Raw genomic sequence first — 19,956 nt, 5'->3', positions numbered from 1 at the left:
TCCTCCCCCCTCTCTTCCCCTCCTCCTCTCTCCAGGGCTCCACAGCTTCCTGCCAGGATCCAGCTCCAGCACAGGCATCCCAAGGGATCACAACTTCCTTTGGGCATCCCCCTGCTCAGGTGTGGGCTCCTCCAGGGGCTGCAGGTGGATCTGTGCTCCCTCGTGGAGCTCCCTCTGCTGCAGGGAAACCCCAGCTCCAGAGCCTGGAGCATCTCCTGACCCTTCTGCACTGACCTGGGGGTCTGCAGGGCTCCCACCCCTCTCTCCAGCTCCACTTGCTGTTGGGAGCTACATTTTCCCTTTCTTGTTCCTGTTATCCCAAAGTCACTCAGCGCTGCTGATGGGCTTGGCCAGGGGCAGGTCCCTCTTGGCTCCATCAGAAATGAGGAAACTCCAGAAGTTTCTCACTGGAGCCACTCCTGCCAAAACCTTGCTCTGCACACCCAGAGGAGTAGACAGGAATTTGATAGGAAAAGGAATATTGCCATCGTTTCTGTGTTTTAAATATGAACTGAAATATTCTCCTCTCTTTTGCGAGGCACTGCAGCAGAAATCACCACAATAAATCTCACAGATCACACAGACACGCTCACACTGGAAATTTATAGCAAATGTTATCTACAAAATATATATATACACACATATATTTGGGTCCCAAATTCATTTTTTGGCAGTAACTGAAGGGGTACTTGTGAAACTGAAGAAATGCAATAATTTATTTTGATACTAAACCATCCAAACAGAAAGATTATTTGCACACAAAACTCACAAAAGACTGTAACTGAAAAGTGAGCATCAGTATTTTATGTAACCTGGTGTCATTTCAGTCCTCCATCCATTAGACACAGGAACGTGGGGATATTGCCTTGATGCTGTTCTTTTGTAATGAGGTTTCTGCATAGCCAGAGTCCTTATTAGTGAACACAGGAACTGTTTGGAGGTAAATGCAGCCTTTGTGACCTGAATAATTATTTTTCATGGATAGAGCTACAGAGCTGCAGGCCTGAAGCTCCAGGCACAGAACACTCAGGTCCTGCTCATCCCTGAGCAATTCTACATGTGACATTCGCTGCCTTCACTTTTGAGATTTTAGCTGCCACTTCCAAAGCATTATTGACACAGGGAAAGCAAGCAGAGAACTAAAGTGTTGGACAATATGTTACAAAGGAATAAAGGATCCTAGGAAAGTTACTGTTTGTCTTGGAGGAAATAATTGTGGCACGTTAATCTGGTTTAATTGCTGTGGTAATTTAAGTGACTTGTGTATCTTTGCTGTAATTATGGTGTCACTGAAGCTGCAAATCCTATAGAAAAATAAGCAAATAGTGCCTTTTTGAAGCAGCAGTTTAGGCAGTTATGGGGCTCTCACACTGGAGAGCAGTGGGATTTAATCAGGGTGATTTTCTGACTAATATTCATATTGATATCCTGTCACCTTGGTCTTTCAGAAGTGACTAAAAATCCCTGACTTTTTTTTTTTTTTTTTTTTTTTTTTTTTTTTTTTTTTTTTTTTTGTTTTTGTTTTTTATTTCAGCACCTTTTAGTCAGCTAAACTTATCCAATATTCCTGCTACCTCTGTTTTCATTCTTGGGAGCCTTTTGGTTTGATTTTTGCTAAATTATTTCCAACTGTTGCTTCAACTCTTTGGGTACTTTAAGAAAGGAATGACGTGCCCTCGCACACGTTGTGGAGCCCTTAGAAAATGGGTTTAGAAAAGTTTTGTCACATTCCTATCTTCCCACAGAGGAGTTAGCCTGAGCTGGAAAACTCCTTTTTAATCCCTCATATTTACCAGTTGTTTCTGCAGCTGCAGGTTGGCCAGCTTTGCTGGGACTGTGTCTGGATCAGACTGAATCGCCATAAAAAGCACGAACGGACTGGATGTACACGATGTAGCCCTTCCCTAGGACAATACAAACCCAAATATTTCTTTTCAGAGGCTCTTCTGCACTAAACTCTCGTGCAGTGTTTCTCCTGCAACTTGTCTCTGTGCCTGTTCCCAACGCAGGGCTTTGCAAGGCGCCACCAAGGAGCGCGGGATCATCATCAGCCGCTCCACGTACCCCAGCAGCGGGAGATGGGTGGGGCACTGGCTGGGGGACAACACGGCAGCCTGGGACCAGCTGCACAAATCCATTATTGGTACGTGCCAGGGAAAGGGTCTGCATGCCTGGCATCACCCAGTTGTGGGATGGTTTGGGTTGGGAAGGACCTTAAAGCCTTAAATCCAGTTCTGCCTCTGCCCTGGCAGGGACACCGTCCACACACCAGGCTCCTCCAAGCACTATCCAACCTGGCTTTGCTTCTCCTTCACCTCCTTTTTGTATTCCTGTGATTTTTCAGCTGAAAAAAAAACCTGGGTCAGCAACCAGAATTTGTGATCAATTCCTTTTTCACTTTTTCTTCTTACTTCCTTCCGTACCAGGTGCTGGGAACTCCTTTAACTCCCTCGGGACCAGGCCTTTCCATGCCCTGTGTCCTGCTACTCATTTTTTTTTTTTTTTTTCCTTTGCTCCTGTCCACCCACATTCCATCTCCTTCTATAGCAGGAAAACACAACATGTTAGAGAAATTGTGGGGCTTGTATTTGTTTTTTTCTCTTCTGATTCAGTAGTGTAATAAACACTGCCTATGTAACCATAAAGTAAAAAAACACAGCGAGTAACTCCAATTTATTTCTCTTTTCAGGCATGATGGAGTTCAGTCTCTTTGGAATATCTTATGTAAGCTAATGAGTTATTAACTTCTATTTAATTACCGTGATGCTGTACACGATAATACAGTTTTCCATTTGGGTTATTCTGAAAATTTCAGACAGGAGCTGATATCTGTGGCTTCTTCAAAGACGCGCAGTATGAGATGTGTATCCGCTGGATGCAGCTGGGTGCATTTTACCCTTATTCGAGGAATCACAACGAGAAAGGAACACGGGTGAGTTGCAATTTTTTAAATAGTTCTTAGCAGCTGGGCCTTTGCAACACACAGGCAGAACCAGCCCGAATAAGGCACAAAAAAAAAAAAAAAAGTACATTCCAAGTAAAATGGAGAAGAACAGAACATTTTTGGCTCTTTATCAAATGAAAACTGTCATTGTTTCTATGCTGGCTCTGCTGTGAGCCTCCCCATCACCTGGGAGGTTTTGTACCCCCAGAGGGGCTGCCCTGGGATCTGGACACTTGAAGGAAGCCCCTTCTAACTTTGCTTTCACTGAATCAAACTCTACATATTTTCCCCTCCAATGAGCTACAGCAGGGCTAAAATGGAGATTTTATGGCAAACACACTTCAAGAAACAGAACTGACCTCGGTGCTCTCAGCCCTAATTGCCCATAATTACACAACAAATGAGAAAATGGGGCAGTGTAATAAGATGCTGGAGTGAGACTCAGGAACTTCTGTGCTCTGCATGTTTGCCACCATCAGATATTGTATTTCTGCTGCAAGGAAAGGGAAATAATTGCCTAAATGTAGGCTAAGGACTGGAGTGGAGAAAGCTGTAAAACAAGATAACTGGGAAAATGAAGAAAAGGGAAACAGCACTTGTGTTCCAGGGAAAGCTTCAGGTCTAGCGGAGTGGAGCTATTTAGATGGCAAATATCGAATGGATTAAAGTCTCCTTTTCAAAGCCGGCTGCTTTATCTCACAGCACACACCTTCCACGGGCCCTGAAAGCCTTCAAAATGCAGATTCAGGGTTATCCTGGGGCTTCCAGTCTTACCCAATTTGCCAAGGTATTGTTCCATACATTTAATAAAGACTTGAGGCTCTCCTGACACCAGTCCTTGGTGCCTCGGACTCTTGCTGGAGCAGAGGGCTGAGGGATGATGTACCCTGGGAGGTGTCACGCCTTGGGGACACTTTGCATTAAACATTTTTACTGTTTCCCCTGAGTTTTTATCACCTTTCCTCTTTCTAGTTCCCCTCCTGGGGCTGACAGTGACAGCCACAGTTTTCACTTGCTCCTGAGGTGAAGAATAAATAAATGAAGATGCTCTGCTTCAGAGGAGAAATTTCCTTGGTTTGTTTTGCTGCGTGGATTTGGTTTTTTTAGCTTTGTCACGCAGTCTAACCCAGCTTCTCTAACAACACTCTCTTCTCTTTCAGAGGCAAGATCCTGCTTCCTGGGATGACAAATTTAAAGAGATGTCCAGGGACGTGCTGAGCATAAGATACACCCTGTTACCTTATCTCTACACCTTGCTGTACGACGCCCACGCCCACGGCAGCACCGTGATCCGCCCCGTTCTCCACGAGTAAGTGCAATTCCCCAGCTCTCCTCACCAAAAATTCCCAGAAAACTCCACTAGTTGTGACCCCCTAACAGAGCTCTCTCTTTGTTACAGCATTTCCCCCTTCAATTAAAAAAAAAAAGCCAAGTCTTGGCTGGGAAAAACGGAGTTTTTTGCATATCATTTGCTTTTTATAAAGAAGCTCAGAAAACGAATTAAAAAGTCTGTCCCAGTCAGTCCAAGATTTTATTGTTGTAAATAATAAGCATTAGGCCTTCAGAGTTTTGTTGTCCCAACGTACTGAAAAGCAAAAGCAAAGAAAAGGACCAAAACCCCTAAAGCTCAGCACTAACTTGCATTTCCCTAATGAGTGTCACACCAGGATCTCTGTGCAACCACTAATTGATCTCTGAATTATTAACAGCAATAACGAGCAGACAGGTACTAGAAAGAGTAGGTGAAATGACTGACAGAAGGGTCTTCAGGGAGGAGCTCTTTGGGAAAGCTCAGCTCTGGCTCTCTCATCCTGACAGGTTTGTGGGAGACAAGACCACGTGGGATATCGACAAGCAGTTCCTCTGGGGTCCTGCCCTGCTCATCAGCCCTGTGCTGCAAGAGGTGAGCTTTTAAAGCTTATTTATTACTAAAAGTCAGTTTAACTAAGCTTCGCTTTTTGATCTGAGGTGCCTAAAATTTGTGTGTTAAATTGCAGAATGATCGGAGTGTGATCGCTTATTTCCCCGATGCCCGCTGGTATGATTACCACACGGTAAGTCATCCTAAAAAAATTGTATTTTAAAACTTATATTTTCTGTCTTTTCACAGTGCTGAGCGTGGCAGGGAGGTGGGACCACTCTCCTACCTAATTTGCATTTAATATAAGTTTTTAGAAACATAAGAAGAAATAATAAAAATCCTTGATTCCTTTATAATAATGTATAATAACATGACCAGAATTACGATAAATGAAAAGGTGAAGTAATACCTTTCATTTAGAATTCTTTTCACTTTTTGTAACCCTCAAAAGATACACAGAAGGTTTTTGTAACGGAATGCTCTAATAAAGAAAGAAAAAAAACAGGTTTAGCTGCATAATTTTTCCCGGAAAATAATAAAGGATTTGGAAAGAGGAAGAGCAGGATCAAACTCCCTCCATTAATCACAGGTTTGTGTTTCATCCACTTGGCCCCTTTGGTTCAGCTGCCATCACCCATGGCCAGGCCAGGCTTCTACAGAACCAAAATTTCAGGGTTTCTCTTAATAGTTACTCCTGCAGTAACAACTCCTAATTAACCTGTTTAGAGAAATATTATCATTTAATTCTGAAGGAAAACCCTGTAAAAATTCTTCTTCTTTTTTTTTTTTTTTTTTTTTTTTTTTTTTTTTTTTTTTTTGTACACAGGACTTAGATACTGGCTTTAGGAAAAAATTCCAAAATTTATCAGCACCTTTGGAGCACATCAACCTGCACATCCGAGGTGGATACATCCTGCCCTGGCAAAGACCTGCTAGGACAACTGCTTTCAGGTAGGAAGAAGTGAAAAATTTAAATTTAATTTGGCTTTTTGGTGTTTTTTTGGATTCTTTTCCCTAATGGTCTTTAGCAGCACGGGATGGGAAGATGGCTGTGGGAGGTCAGTTGTGTGGTACATGACTTTTCTGGAAAGAAATTACCATTTGGGGAATATGGAATGTGATTAGCTGAGGAAATTGAGAGAAAATTGTGTTTTCCACAGCCGGAAAAACCCGATGGGACTGACGGTGGCCCTGGATGATAATCTGCTTGCAGGAGGACAACTGTATTGGGATGATGGTGTTCGCATCAGTACGTCCAGGGCTTCTTCCCTTCCTAAAACCCTTTTCTTTTTTTGCTTGGCTGGGTAATGCCAAGTGAGCCTCCATCCCTGGGGACATTCAAAGCCCAAATTCAAGCAGACAAAACCAAACCCAAGGGTGCAAACTGGGGAGAGATGGAACAGACTCTGGGGTGTCTGAGGAGGAGCAGAGGGAAGGGATGGGCTTGGCCAAGGCCATTTCTGGGGGACAGATCTGAACTCGCCTTCAGAGGCAAAACTGAAATGAAACCTGCAGACCAACCTTACAGAAACATGACTCCTCCTGACTGAAGCCACACGACGCTGTGATTTACACAATTAATATGTTGTATAAATGAAATCGTGCCCCGGGCCTGAGGAAAGGCAGGTAACAAAGATTCCTCCTCAAACCTGTGGGAACCATAACCACAGATCACATGAGAGCTCGCACTAATTTCCTCAACGTGGCTAAATTTAAATTGTCTGCAGGTAAGAGACCCTGAGCTGTCAATTCTCCTCCCACCCAGAGTGCAGGAAATGTGCTTTGCACAGTGACCTGAGGGAGGCCAGGATGTGGATCTGGAGGTGCTTCACACCCACTGCCAGCCCTGGAATCCAGAAGGGGTGGCCACGTTTAGGGAAAGCTGATGATAAATGGAATATAAATGGGATATAAATAGAATTTATCGCGGATCACGAGGAGCATCTCCCAGGAGTGTGGGAAGGCAGGACAGGAGCCCCAGTGCCCAGAGATCAGCACTGCTCTGAGGGCAGTGACAGCTGAATCACAGCTGGGGAAACACCAGCAGTGACTTCAGAGAGGCAGCAGCCCCACCACCGTCAGGTGTCACCTGGGAATGGAGGGGGATGTGGGAAATGACTCTTCAGTGAGAAACAGAAACATTTTGCTCCTCATCTAAACTCCCCTGATCTCCCTAGTGCTGCTCCTTTGCCTGCTTTTATATCTTACCCCTAAAATATTCTCCTTTTAGCCTCATTTCAGCTTTATATACACTGAAAGTATTTTATGTATAATGGCATTCATCTTCTGGAAATGCACAACTTCTCTTTATTTACTTCCATATAGATCCCTTGGATTTGTAAGCTGTCTGTGGACACAATCCTTGAGCAGAAATTTTGATAATGTGTTAAATAAGCTGTCTAGCAAAGACATTTTATTCAATTTCTTTCATTCTTTCTTTTTAACAGATGCATATGAAGATGGTGTTTACCTGCTGACATCATTTTCTGCTAAGCAGGTAATCACATTAGCTCGTATTTATTTAATAGTCACTTCAAGTGACTTTTTTGTATTTTTAAGTGTGGGTATTTTGATTTGGGTCTTCCTAATGTCTACATATCCCAGCCTCACATTAAATTGTGCTCACAGATGATTAGGCTACAAGAAATGTGATTAAATTGTGTTAAGAATGAATTTAGGAGTGAATCTGAAGGGTATTGTTAAGTACAATTGTCAGATTTCATTTCCATAACCAGTGGAATATCTGGAAATGAATTAGGCTCTAATTACAGGGACTTTTGGCTTAAAAGAAAAGCTCTTTCTATTGTAGGAGAAAACACACTTTCTTATTTCATTATTTTCCAGTGTGCCACAATGTCTTCTAATTTTATCCACACTGTTCTTTCTTCTCATCTAATTGTGTCTTTGTCAAATAAAAGGGTGTTAATTGCTAAGGAAGGGAGTTTGTTTTGCTAACACTCAATATTTGCAGTTGCAAGGAGATTATAAAATAAAAGCACCTTTCCCTGCTCTTACAAAAACTCGCTAAGGAAAAGCCTAATTAAAGAGGTCTTGAATCAACCAACAATGAGAAACACTCACCCTCTGAGCACTAAATACGTGGAATTATGTCACAGCACCTTTGGGCACATCCTAAAGAAATCCAAAATCTACTTAAACTCACAGTAACTGAATGAGGGGGGGCCTGTGAGTGCTGAGAGAGGGGATGGGAGGCAGGAGCTGTTGTGGGAGAGCAAAAAGCAGGAGGAGAAGAGCCTGGAGCAGCTCTCACAGCACCTGGAAGGTGACACAGGGCAGGGAAGGAGGGCTTTGTCCTGCAGCTCTTGCTGCCCATCCAGGTGGTTGAGAATTTCTTGTTCTTCACTCCTCATATCAATCGGCTGAGTGGCAATTAAAGCACAGCAGAGCCCAGGATTTGGCCAGGTGAACAAAGTGGAGAAAAGCTTTCAGTAAAAAAAAAAAAAAAACAAAACAACAAACCCAGAGTGAGGACACCAAATGAAAAGTGGACTTCACAGAATTAGAGAATGGTTTGGGTTGGGAGGGACATAAAAATCACCTCATTCCATGGCAGGGACACCTTTCACTGTCCCAGGCTGCTCTGAGGCTGCCCTTGGGCACTGCCAGGGACCCAGGGGCAGCCACAGCTGCTCTGGATTTGTTCCAGCCTAATCCCAGCCTCTGACATTTGCCTTTTGCCTCTTGCTTCCAGAATGTTCTGGAGATCACCGTCACACATCAGAATTACACGGACCCAAACAACCTGATGTTCACTGACATCAAAGTCCTGGGGGTGCCCAGCAATGTCACTCAGGTGACAGTGGCACACAACGGGGTGGCAACCCCATCAAACCACAAAGTGATCTATAAAAACAAGGTGAGATGCCGCTTGAAGGGTTAAAAACCCGCATTTGTGCTCTTAAACCTGTGGAGATTCAGCTGTGATACCAGATTTAAAATACTTAGATATTTACCAGATTTAAAATATTTACATATTTACCATATTTAAAATATTTTACTTATCACATTAAAATAATTATATATTTACCATATTTAAAATATTTTACTTATAATATTAAAATAATTCTATATTTTCCATATTTAAACTATATTTACTTACCATATTTAAAGATATATATTTAGCATATTTTAAACTTTTATATTAGCTTATTTAAAATATTTATATATTTACCATATTTAAAATATTTTGCTTACCATATTTAAAATATATGTATATTTAGCATTCTAAAATATTTATATATTTTGCATATTTAAATATTCATATACTTACCAAATGACAAATATTTCTACTTACCATATTTTAAACATATATATTTGGCATATTTAAAATTTTTATATTAGCCTGTTTAAAATATATTTACCCTATTGAAATATTTGTATGCTTACCATATTTAAAATATCTATATATTTAACATATTTGACATGTTATATTTGTACATTTAAAATATTTGCCATATTTAAATATGCATCTATTTAGCATATTAAAATACACATATATTTACCATATTTAAAATAAACCATATTTCAGAAAGAGGCACAAGCTGCCATCAGGTAATGGTTCTTTAACACCATTTAATGCCACTTTTGGCAGAGGATTTTTTTTCCTGAACAGCTTCCTTGCAACCTGGGAGATGCGACAGGAGAAAAAGCTTCTCTGTTGAATTTTGTTGGGAAAAAAATCATATGCAGTGTTGAATTGCAATGCATTCCAAGTTTTTCTACTTTAAAAAATTCCTTTATTTTTAAAACAAAAGGAACCTCAGCTCTAGAGGAGCCCGTGGATGAAGGGAGGGATCAGAGAGTCATGGTCAGACTTCCAAACCTGTGCTGGTTAAACTGTGTTTGTAGTGACATCAACACAAATGTAAAATTAAAAAAAAAAAAAAAAAAAAGTGGAATAAATTCTTGCAGTTTAAAATGAGAAGCCAGTTTCCCCCTGGAACACAGAAAACACCGTGGATCTTTAGGGCTCAGTGACTAAATGTGAATTTTGTGTGTTTTATACCCAGATCCTGCAAATCACCAATCTCCAGCTGAAACTGGGCCAGAACTACACCCTGCAATGGAGCTAGGAAGGAAAAGGAAATCGGCCACGCCTCTGCATTTTCTTCTACTTTTAAAACCATTTTTCAATTTTCCAAGTGCTTTTTTGTCACCTTGGGATGCTTTTTCCCTCACCAACACAGCAGCACAGTCAGTTCACAGGCAGGTATTTTGTGTACAAAGCCACGAGCCAGCAGTGCCACTTCAGGATAAAATTCATCTTTCAAAGTGAGATCTGAAGGGAAAAACTCTGTTTTTTCAGAGTAGACTTCTTCTCTGACTTCATATCTGATCAATTTTGTAAAAAAGATGCAGATGATGTTACCAAAGTGGACTTGAAGCTGTAGTTGTGCCTATATTTAACTTCCATCCTAATTTTAATTACACCCATGCAGGTCATAATTATGGAGAATTTAAGGCCAGATAAAGCAGAAGCAAATGTTTCCAGGTGACTGATTTAGGGTGAAATAATGTTTTTCAAGATGTTGGTCTATAAAATATTCTGATACTTGAAAAAATAATTTGAAGTTGGGGGGGGGAGGGTTGGATAACTTCAGCCAGATTTGTGTGACCTGTGTTTTAACCTGAAGTTGTAAAAATAAACCTGAAATTTTAAGTTTAATTAAGTTTATTTCACTGAAGGAAATGCTGTTGTTGTGTGTTTACCATAATAAAAATTCACATTAAAGCCTCTTTTAATCCCAGGAGTGCAGAATATGAACTAAAGAGACTGAGAAATCATATTTACAATTAAATTTGTTGGGAATAAATGCTGCAGGAGGTAGTGGCAATCTCCCTTGCCTGTGCTTTACATTCATTTCAAGGATTGCTCTTTGCTTTCAAATTCTGGGGTACAAAACTCAATAACCAACATCTCATAGGTGGATTAATGCAATTATTGGGGTGAAATTATTGAAATTTCACTGTGAAATGAAAATGAAGCTGGCAAAGAAAATGTACATTTAGGAGTAATTTTATCCTTTATATTCTGACAAATAAAACTTCCCTGTTTCTCATGGAGCTGATGCAGATGTGTCTCTTTGCTGCAGAGAGGGGTGAGGGGTAGAGAACCTTCAGCCCTCTCCCTTTGCCCCACCATTGCACCCTCTCATCAGACATTGGAAACATCAGGGACAGCCAAAGGCTTTCAAAAAACCAGTTTTTCTTTATTTATTTGGGGAACCTTGTTATTGGCTTTTTTTTTTTTTTTCAGCTTTGAGACCCTTCTAAAAAAAAAACAAAACTTCCTTATTCATTTGGGAAACCTTGTTCTTGTCTTTTTTTCAGCTTTGAGACCCTTCCAAAAGCCCAATATTTCCTTATTTATTTGGGGAAGCTCGTTCTTTTCTGTTTTATCGTGTTCAGAGTCCCAGCACATCAACTGAATCTCATGTTTCAGCCCAAGGGAAGGTTTTACTGAGTCCCCAGGGTAAGAATTCCTGAAGAACTCACCCAGGCTGAGAAATCCCAGCTTCAAACTCTCTTGGCCTCCCCAGGGATTGCCCCCTTGGAGTCTGTCCCACCCCACAGAGACCCTGGATCCAGCCCCAACGTGTCCCACTGCAGGAAATCCCACGAAAATCCTTCATCCTGAGCCGTGGGGGAGTTTCCAACAGAATTCCACATCCTGCTTGTGCTGGGATGGGATTTTTTAGCTCTCCCACTCCTCATAGACCCAGAGGTTTGGCTGTACATCCCACCAGAAAATCCTCTCACTGAAGACAAAAAAGTCTTCCCTCAGAGCCACAAAGTTCTTCATTCCAAATCTTTTTTCTGAGCTTCATTTTCTGGAACTCTTGGAATTTTGCTGGAATTCTTGAGGTTTGGGAGCAGCTGAAGAGAAATGCCCACTTGTGGCAGCTTAGAGGGAAACCACCACTAATTGATGTGGGCAGGAAATGATGGAAAATCACATCAGTGTCATTCCAAAGGGCTCCCAAATGATCTCTGCACGGAAAAGGCTCCTCCTGGATCCAAATTTTGGGAGAGACTGGATGGAGTAGAACAGGAGCAGATATTGCTGCACTAAAGGGCCACGGATGGCCCTGGAATTACAATTCCACTCATGGAAAAGATAAAACCACGTCACACTTGGCTGTGCTTGTTCTAATGAAGCTGCCAGAAATGCACAGGTAATTAGATTTTTCCTTGGAGCTGGAAGGAGCAGCTGGATGGCAACATCTGGCAGCACAGCTGGAGCGTGGTGGGCTGTGGGAAAAGAGAGGGTTTGGCAGCTTTGGGGATTTTCACTTTCTCCTTTCCCCTTGTTCCTTTCCCCTTGTTCCTTTCCTTTTCCTTTCCTTTTCCCTTTCCTTTCCTTTCCTTTCCTTTCCTTTCCTTTCCTTTCCTTTCCTTTCCTTTCCTTTCCTTTCCTTTCCTTTCCTTTCCTTTCCTTTCCTTTCCTTTCCTTTCTTCCTTTCCTTTCCTTTCCTTCCCTTTCCTTCCCTTCCCTTTCCCTTTCCCTTTCCCTTTCCCTTTCCCTTTCCCTTTCCCTTTCCCTTTCCCTTTCCCTTTCCCTTTCCCTTTCCCTTTCCCTTTCCCTTTCCCTTTCCTTTCCCTTTCCTTTCCTTTCCTTCTTTCCTTTCCTTTCCTCTGTCCTCCCCTTTTTCCTCCCCCTTTCCCCCTCCCCACAAAAAAATCACTTTTGTGATTTCTGTCCTCTCAGCTAAGGAACTTCTGGTTTCTCAGCTAAACCAGGAAGTCTTTGACAAATGATGCAGAGTTGGAAGTTCCTCTTTACACTTCCTGGAAATATCAATCTCCTGTGATTCCAAGGAGTCAGTCAAGCTTGGTGGTGTTTTCAATTACCAACATAAATATATTGCAATATGAATTTTTGAATTATGATTATTTGCAAGTAAAATGTTAAAAATTAACCTGGCGCAGTGCACTTCAAATGTGGAAAGTTTAAGTGGTTAAAACACACATTTGGTGAGTGCTATATTTACATATATGATTCATAACTGCATGGTTAACTGTACACACTTAAACATACACTTACATTATTAATATTTTACATTCTATTATGTAAAATAAGTTTTTTTTTCCCTTTATTATATGGTTGCTCTCACATTCAGAGTCATTTCAGTTGAATGTTTAATGCATATGAGGCATTATGCACATTATAACAATTATGGAATAAGAGACTCAGAAATGCCCCCTGACCAGTGGGTCCCTTTTAATCACTTCAGGTGGATGGAGAGCCCCATTTCCTCCCCTTGATATAAATCCCACACTCAGGGTGAGCCCAGAAAGCAGCTGAAATATACTAAAATATCCCAGCTCTTTTAAAAAATGGATAAAATTTGCATCAAGTACCAGTACAGGAAAGGCAAATAAAATGACATTTAGGCAGAATGTCCAAAACTTACCTCTTAAAAACATTATTTGCCACTAACTGAGTCTTGAAAGTACCACAGGCTTGGAGGAGAGCAAAGAATCTCATCAAGAGGATCCCTCCAGATCCGTGGGTTCCTTTGCTTGCACGGGAACAACTGGAAGAATCTTCTGTGTAAAAGAGAAAATATTCCAAAATCCAAACCACCTCACCAGGACACAGCCACAGCAGCTGGAATTGAATCAGGTGAGCCCAGGATCTGATCTAACAGCTTCCAATGCCCTCCATGGATAAAAATATCCTCACAGCTGGCTTTCAAACAATCATGGAATGGCTTGGGCTGGGAGGGAACTCAAAGCTCATTTTGTTTCACTTTCCACTATCCCAGGGTGCTCCAAGCCCCGTCCAACCTGGCATTGGGATCTTGTTTTTGATAACTGGATAAAAGTCTAGGACTGAGGAGTTTTGGATTTGGGTGGAATCCAAAAGAGCTGCTGCCTAAAAATGACAGAACTTGGCAGGTCTGTGTTATTTTCTCCTGAACTTGAATGTACTGGAGAGTAACAAACTGGGATGTGTTTGAATTAAGTTAGCAAAGAGAAGTCTGCAAAGAATTGGGCTCTGCTTCAAGTCCAACCTCTTGTTATTGCTTTCACTAATAGATTTAATTATATTAATTATTTTTAATGAAAAAGTAAAAGCAGTTCTTATCAGTGTTTACACTGTCAGATAAATATTTAATAAGTGTTCTCTGTATTGACACTTCTCAGAACAGCACAACTCTGGACATCCCTTGAAGACAACAGCCACAAAATCTCCTCTCCTCTCCTCTCCTCTCCTCTCCTCTCCTCTCCTCTCCTCTCCTCTCCTCTCCTCTCCTCTCCTCTCCTCTCCTCTCCTCTCCTCTCCTCTCCTCTCCTCTCCTCTCCTCTCCTCTCCTCTCCTCTCCTCTCCTCTCTCTCCTCTCCTCTCCTCTCCTCTCCTCTCCTCTCCTCTCCTCTCCTCTCCTCTCCTCTCCTCTCCTCTCCTCTCCTCTCCTCCTCTCCTCTCCTCTCCTCTCTCCTCTCCTCTCCTCTCCTCTCTCTCCTCTCCTCTCCTCTCCTCTCCTCTCCTCTCTCCTCTCCTCTCCTCTCCTCTCTGTTTTGATCCACACAATTCCTCCCACATTTCTCTCGTGTTCAATAATGAAAGAAAACAGAATTTCCTGCTCTGCATATACAACCTTTCCAATCACTCTGCGCTACCCAATATTCCCAGCCATGCTCCAGCGCAGGGATGCTGGGAAGGGCATTTTGTTTTTTTCCATCCAGGCAGCTCCTGCATCCTCCACAATTTTCCAACTCCTTTCATGAAATCCCTCTCCCACTCCACTCCTGGCCCCCTCAGCTCTCCCTTTCCCATTTTTCCTGCCATCTTTGGCTCTGTTCAGTGCTCTGAACTGTGACCAGGCTGGAGAAAATGCTTTTCCAGGCTCTGCTATTCCATTTCTGCATTATGTCTCAGGTTTAGCTGGGCGTGAATTCTATCCCCATCTGTCAGAGCTGGGGCAGTTCTCTGCTGTTCATGGGGCACTTTTCTTTATCTCTCCCACAGCCAATCCTCCCTCCAGGAGATATCTCCTGTTCATGGGCCATTAATTATTAATTATCTTCTCTTCATGGCCAGTGAGTGTCCCTGCATGGCTGAGAAAATTCCATCATCCCATGGGGAGAGGCTCCGCCCAGGAGAGGAGCCAAGCATTCCTACCTGGATACAATCTGACTTTGGGAACAGCACAGCAGCCTTTGCCCACTGCATTCCCAGAGGAGCAGCTTTCTGCCCCACTGCATTCCCAGAGGAGCAGCTTTCTGCCCCACTGCATTCCCAGAGGGAGCCCAGGCCCATCCACACCAGCCCTGGAGCTCCAGAGGAAAACTCCAGCCTTGTCCAGGATCCTGCTCCAGCAGAAGCACAGCTGGCACTGCAGGAGGGCTGAGCCCCCATGGAATGGCACTGCTGCCACCACCCTGACCCACAGGCTGCCAGGGCCTGCTCTGACTCTGCCAGTGCTGGTTTGTACTACTGCATTTTTATTTTAATTTTATTTTTTTTCCTAATAAAGAACAGTTATTCCTACTCCCATATCTTTGCCTGAGAGCCCCTTAATTTCAAAATTATAATAATTCAGAGGGAGGGAGTTTACATTTTCCATTTCAGGCTCCTGCCTTCCCTAAACAGACACCTGTCTCTTCAAACCAAAACACAACAGAACAGGAAATATTTCCCTGCCACCTCTGCACACTGCAGTCCCAAGTGGATCTCCTCAGTTCTGCCCTTTGTAACCAGAACCATTTTGGAGTGAAAATGGAGATATCCCATCCTTTGGAGAGCTTAATCCCTTCCCACACATCTTTCCAAGCAAGAAAAACAAAGTTTGCCTGACTTTGAGAACTTCCCCTCAGCACAAAAACCTCTTCCAAGGGTTTTAATTGAAGCCAAGCACCTATTTGGGTTACGATGTCCTATATTTAACTTGAATGGAATAATTTCTTTTCTTGTATTTAACCTTTGATCAGCTGCCTACCTTTGAACTCTGGATATCGATCCCCTCCTTGTTATCCTTGTCCCACTTCTCTGGATCTCTTGCATAACCTCAGAAATCAAAATAAAATTCTCTCTTTGCTGAAATAACTTTTTTTTTTTTTTTTTGTTCACAAGGATGGCTTCACTTTGTTCTTTTGTTTTTTAATGTAAGCACCACAGAGATCTGGAATACAATAATGAAGATGTTTGTACAGTCTTAAATTTAATTCAGCACTGGGGGAATGTGTGGTTGCACAAACAATAAAAATTAAAGAAAAAATCAGGATAAATTTAAAAACTACCATTAAAAATCTTGTCATGGTCTGAATTTTCATTTTTTAGTATGACTTAGAATGTTCTAAATCATGTAATTAACTCGTTTCAAGTGCTTGCATGAAATGATTTGTTGCTTCAGAGTGATGCAGGTAAAAACCTTCCTTAGTGATATTTGCTCCTAAATGAATTCTGAAGAGAGCAGTGAATTTCTGCACTCAGGGTGCACAGATAAACAAACTCTCACCAATCCCCTTGTCCCCAAATAATTTCAAACTACCCAAACCTAAATGAATTATCAATCCTGTGTCACCCTCAGGTTTGGGGCACATCCAAAGGTGGTTTTCCCTTTTTTTTCCTTTTTCTTTGGAAATATCCTTTCATCCCACACCACTTCTTTCACTGTCATATCCCAGATGGAAAGTAAACATCTTCTTACCTAGGGACACAGAGAAATAAAACTGCTTTTAGCAAGACCAGCAAAAAGCAAATCCTACACTGAGCAGCGGCAGCACCTCTGCGTTTCCTCATCATTCCTTGGAGCTGGATTTTCCCAGAATTTATGTCAGGCAGGTCACCCCTGAAATCTCTGGAATTACACAGATAAACCTACCAGGAGAGAATTTCCATTTCTTTTCCAGCAAGAGATTATCCTGACTGTCTCTCAGGGTTTGCTGTTTCTCCTCTGTACCCCAAAATCTTCATTCAGCCCAACATTCCCATTCCTGGACATCACTTCAGCCCTTCTTGTGCTGACTCTCCCCAAACTGAAATTTTGGCTATTTCTTCACCTTTTTTTTCTGCTTTCCTGCCATTGAAGAAGTGAGTGTTGCCACCAGGCTGTCACTGGTAGTGTCCCATGCACCAGAGCCTTTCTGAGTCCCAACTTCAGAAATTCCATGATTTAAATACTCAGGACCTAGAAAATAGAACCACTCATTAATATCTTATGAGAATAATTTTGGGTCAGGCTTTTTGCCCCGTACAATGCATTTTAATGCACTTCTCATTGAGTCTTCCATTAGAGCTCTGCAGAAGAAATTCAGTTTTTCCTTTTATTCAGTATTTCCTCACAAGGGAATAACAAAAGCTGGAATTCTCCACATTGTGTGAGATAACTCCTGTGAGATTTTTGTATTTGTTGCTTCTACATGTCAGACAGGGAATTCACTCCCCACCATGCCATGAAGCAGATTTATGAGAATACAAATGCATATATGGGTCAAAATGAATTTTTTTTTTTCCTTAAATAAAGGGGGAGCAAAACTAAAAGAAGCTTTTAAAATAATGACAACGCAGTGAAAATGTCCAATTTCAGGTTATATATTTCCAGCATTCAAAGTTCCACACTGAGGAATAAATCAGAACTTTATTTTTTTGTTGTTCTGGTGTAGAAAGAGCACCCGAGAGAGGAAATATTTTCAGCTGCTGGAAATGTGGCCTTCACACTCATCTATAGCATCAACCTATGGAGGATGTGTTTGTTATGATAAATATTTACATATGCAGACATAAATTTCCATATCCTGCAGAACTGATTATGCAAATGGAAAATATTTGGGTGCCTGACAAAAAAAAAAAAAACACTTTTTGATTTTTTTTCTTCTTTCTTTTCTTTCATTTCTTTGTAAATGAAAAAAAAAATATATATGTAATGTGTATAATATAAAATATAACATATTTTATTATTATTTCCTGCATCTTTCAAGGATAGAATCTTCATGCTATGGAGACTCTGTAAAAGTCACCACGTTCAGAGATTGGTTTTATTCAGACTTGTTTTTATTTATATTTATGCTTCATCTACATGCCCTGTACTCACATATGTTCACCTGTGTAGATGGATATTCCTTAATTTTTTTGAGATAACTTTAAATAATAAAGGAAATCCCTCAATAAAGTAGCATGTAAGACCACATCTAAAAATAAATATAAAATAAAATAAAACAAAATAAAATAAAATAAAATAATAAAATACAATAATAAATAAAATAAAATAAAATAAAATAAAATAAAATAAAATAAAATAAAATAAAATAAAATAAAATAAAATAAAATAAAATAAAATAAAATAAGGAAAGTAGCACATGTACAATAACAAGATTAAAAACGCTACTTTCTGAATATCTGGGTAATTACCTTCAAGAATGATGACAAAATAAAGGTTTATTTTCCTGCAGCCTGATTTTTTATAATTTTTAAACACATTTTTGATTTTTTTTTTTTTAATATTAAAAAAACCCCTGAAAGCCCTCAGTTGTTTTCAGCATCCTGGAAAAGTAAAAATAGCAGCTGTGGACTTAGTACAAAATGAGAATGAGAACATTTTACAGATGTTCTTATTACAAAATGAGCATGAGAACACGTTACAGATGTTACAGATGTTCTTAGTACAAAATGAGAATGAGAACATGTTACAGATGTTACAGATGTTCTTAGTACAAAATGAGCATGAGAACATGTTACAGATGTTACAGATGTTCTTAGTGCAAAATGAGTATGGGAGCATCTTGAGGTGCTCACCAGAGGTAGCACTGAGTATCTGCTACAGCTGCAAACGTGATTGTGCTGCAGCAAATCCACAGAATTTTCCAACCAAACAGCAGCAAGAAATGTTTTACATGGAGAGAAAAAGCGACGAGAGTCCCTCAGTGCCTCTCCTGCAAGGGCCACACTTCTGTTCTTATTTACTTTACTTTTATAATATTTATACCTTACAAATATTTAATTTGAGCAGGGCCCATGGAACACAACGAGCTCGCAGCACAAGGTGACCCAGGGGTTTCACCTGCAGGGACAATTCCAGGTTTATTGCCATCCTACTGGAAGAGCAGGGGCAGGAAAACGTGGAATTCTAGACTTGGTGATGTTGGAAAAGACTTTTAAAATCATCAGGTCCAGCCACGACCCGGCACCACCGCCAGGCTCCCACCGAACGCTGTCCCTGAGTGCCACGTGCACAGATCCTCTGAACAACTCCAGGGATGGGGACTGGACAACTCCAGGGATGGGGACTGGACAATTCCAGAGATGGGGACTGGACAATTCCATGGATGGGGATTGGACAATTCCAGAGATGGGGACTGGACAATTCCAGGGATGGGGACTGGACAATTCCAGGGATGGGGATTGGACAATTCCAGGGATGGGGACTCCACCACTGCCCTGAGCAGCCCCTTCCAATGCTTTACAGCCCTTCATGAAGGAATTTTCCCAAATCTCCACCCTGAGCCTGCCCTGGCCCAGCCCGAGGCCGTTCCCTCTCCTCCTGTCCCTGTTCCCTGGGATAAGATCCCAAATCCCCCCGGCTGTCCCCTCCTGTCAGGAGTTGTGCAGAGCCACAAGGTCCCCCCTGATCCCCCTTTTCTCCAGGCTGAGCCCCTTCCCAGCTCCCTCAGCCTCTCCTGGGGCTCCAAACCCTTCCCAGCTCCATTCCCTTCCCTGGATATGCTCCAGCATGAAAAGAGACACAAGGAGGGACAGCTCCCAAACTCTGCTCTGTTCTACTCTATCCCTGAATGCCAAAGGCTCCCTACATCCCTAAATCCCTCCAGCTCCTCAGCAGGATGGGAGGGATGAGGCCACGAGCAGGGGAGCAGCACCAAGAGCTGCAAACGAGGAAGAAAAAAGTTTGCTCGTAGTAGGTGAAAAGCATAAAAACTGGGAAAACTTCTCCTGTCTCTTCTTTTCTTCTTTTTTAAATGCTAAGTCACAGATTTTAACAACAAGGGGATGGGGGGGGGGGGGTTGGGGGAAGAGAACACCGTTGTCGAAACCAAAGAATTTCAACTTCCCAGCCTTCTTTATTGTTGTCAACTTCAGAAATTTCCAAAGCCTAACAACATCACTTCAAAAGCACTTGGTCTAAACGAACACCAGATAATGAAAGAACATCTTTTAAGCATATTTCCAGAG

At 41.6% G+C, this 19,956-nt stretch overlaps 1 protein-coding gene across 2 annotated transcripts in view; it reads left to right on the top strand.

Moving 5' to 3' along the window:
* SI (sucrase-isomaltase) overlaps positions 1 to 10,156 on the top strand; it is a 42,294-nt gene extending 32,138 nt beyond the window's left edge. Inside the window, exons 37-47 of one of the 2 annotated variants that reach the window (XM_053986141.1) lie at positions 2,010 to 2,143; positions 2,690 to 2,724; positions 2,816 to 2,932; positions 4,105 to 4,253; positions 4,763 to 4,847; positions 4,942 to 4,998; positions 5,632 to 5,756; positions 5,966 to 6,054; positions 7,253 to 7,302; positions 8,518 to 8,682; positions 9,836 to 10,156. In XM_053986141.1, coding sequence (XP_053842116.1) covers positions 2,010 to 2,143; positions 2,690 to 2,724; positions 2,816 to 2,932; positions 4,105 to 4,253; positions 4,763 to 4,847; positions 4,942 to 4,998; positions 5,632 to 5,756; positions 5,966 to 6,054; positions 7,253 to 7,302; positions 8,518 to 8,682; positions 9,836 to 9,898 — 1,069 coding nt within the window. In that variant the 3' untranslated portion in view covers positions 9,899 to 10,156. Of the gene's footprint in view, positions 1 to 2,009; positions 2,144 to 2,689; positions 2,725 to 2,815; positions 2,933 to 4,104; positions 4,254 to 4,762; positions 4,848 to 4,941; positions 4,999 to 5,631; positions 5,757 to 5,965; positions 6,055 to 7,252; positions 7,303 to 8,517; positions 8,688 to 9,831 lie in introns of both variants that reach the window. The other variant, XM_053986142.1, reaches the window with a different exon arrangement.
* The last annotated feature ends 9,800 nt before the right edge of the window (positions 10,157 to 19,956 follow it).

The sequence above is a fragment of the Vidua macroura genome, chromosome 10 (genome assembly GCF_024509145.1).
Source record: "Vidua macroura isolate BioBank_ID:100142 chromosome 10, ASM2450914v1, whole genome shotgun sequence".
NCBI lineage: Eukaryota > Metazoa > Chordata > Aves > Passeriformes > Viduidae > Vidua > Vidua macroura.
Note: the sequence above shows the minus strand (reverse complement) of the source record. Positions and strands in the feature narration are given on the sequence as shown.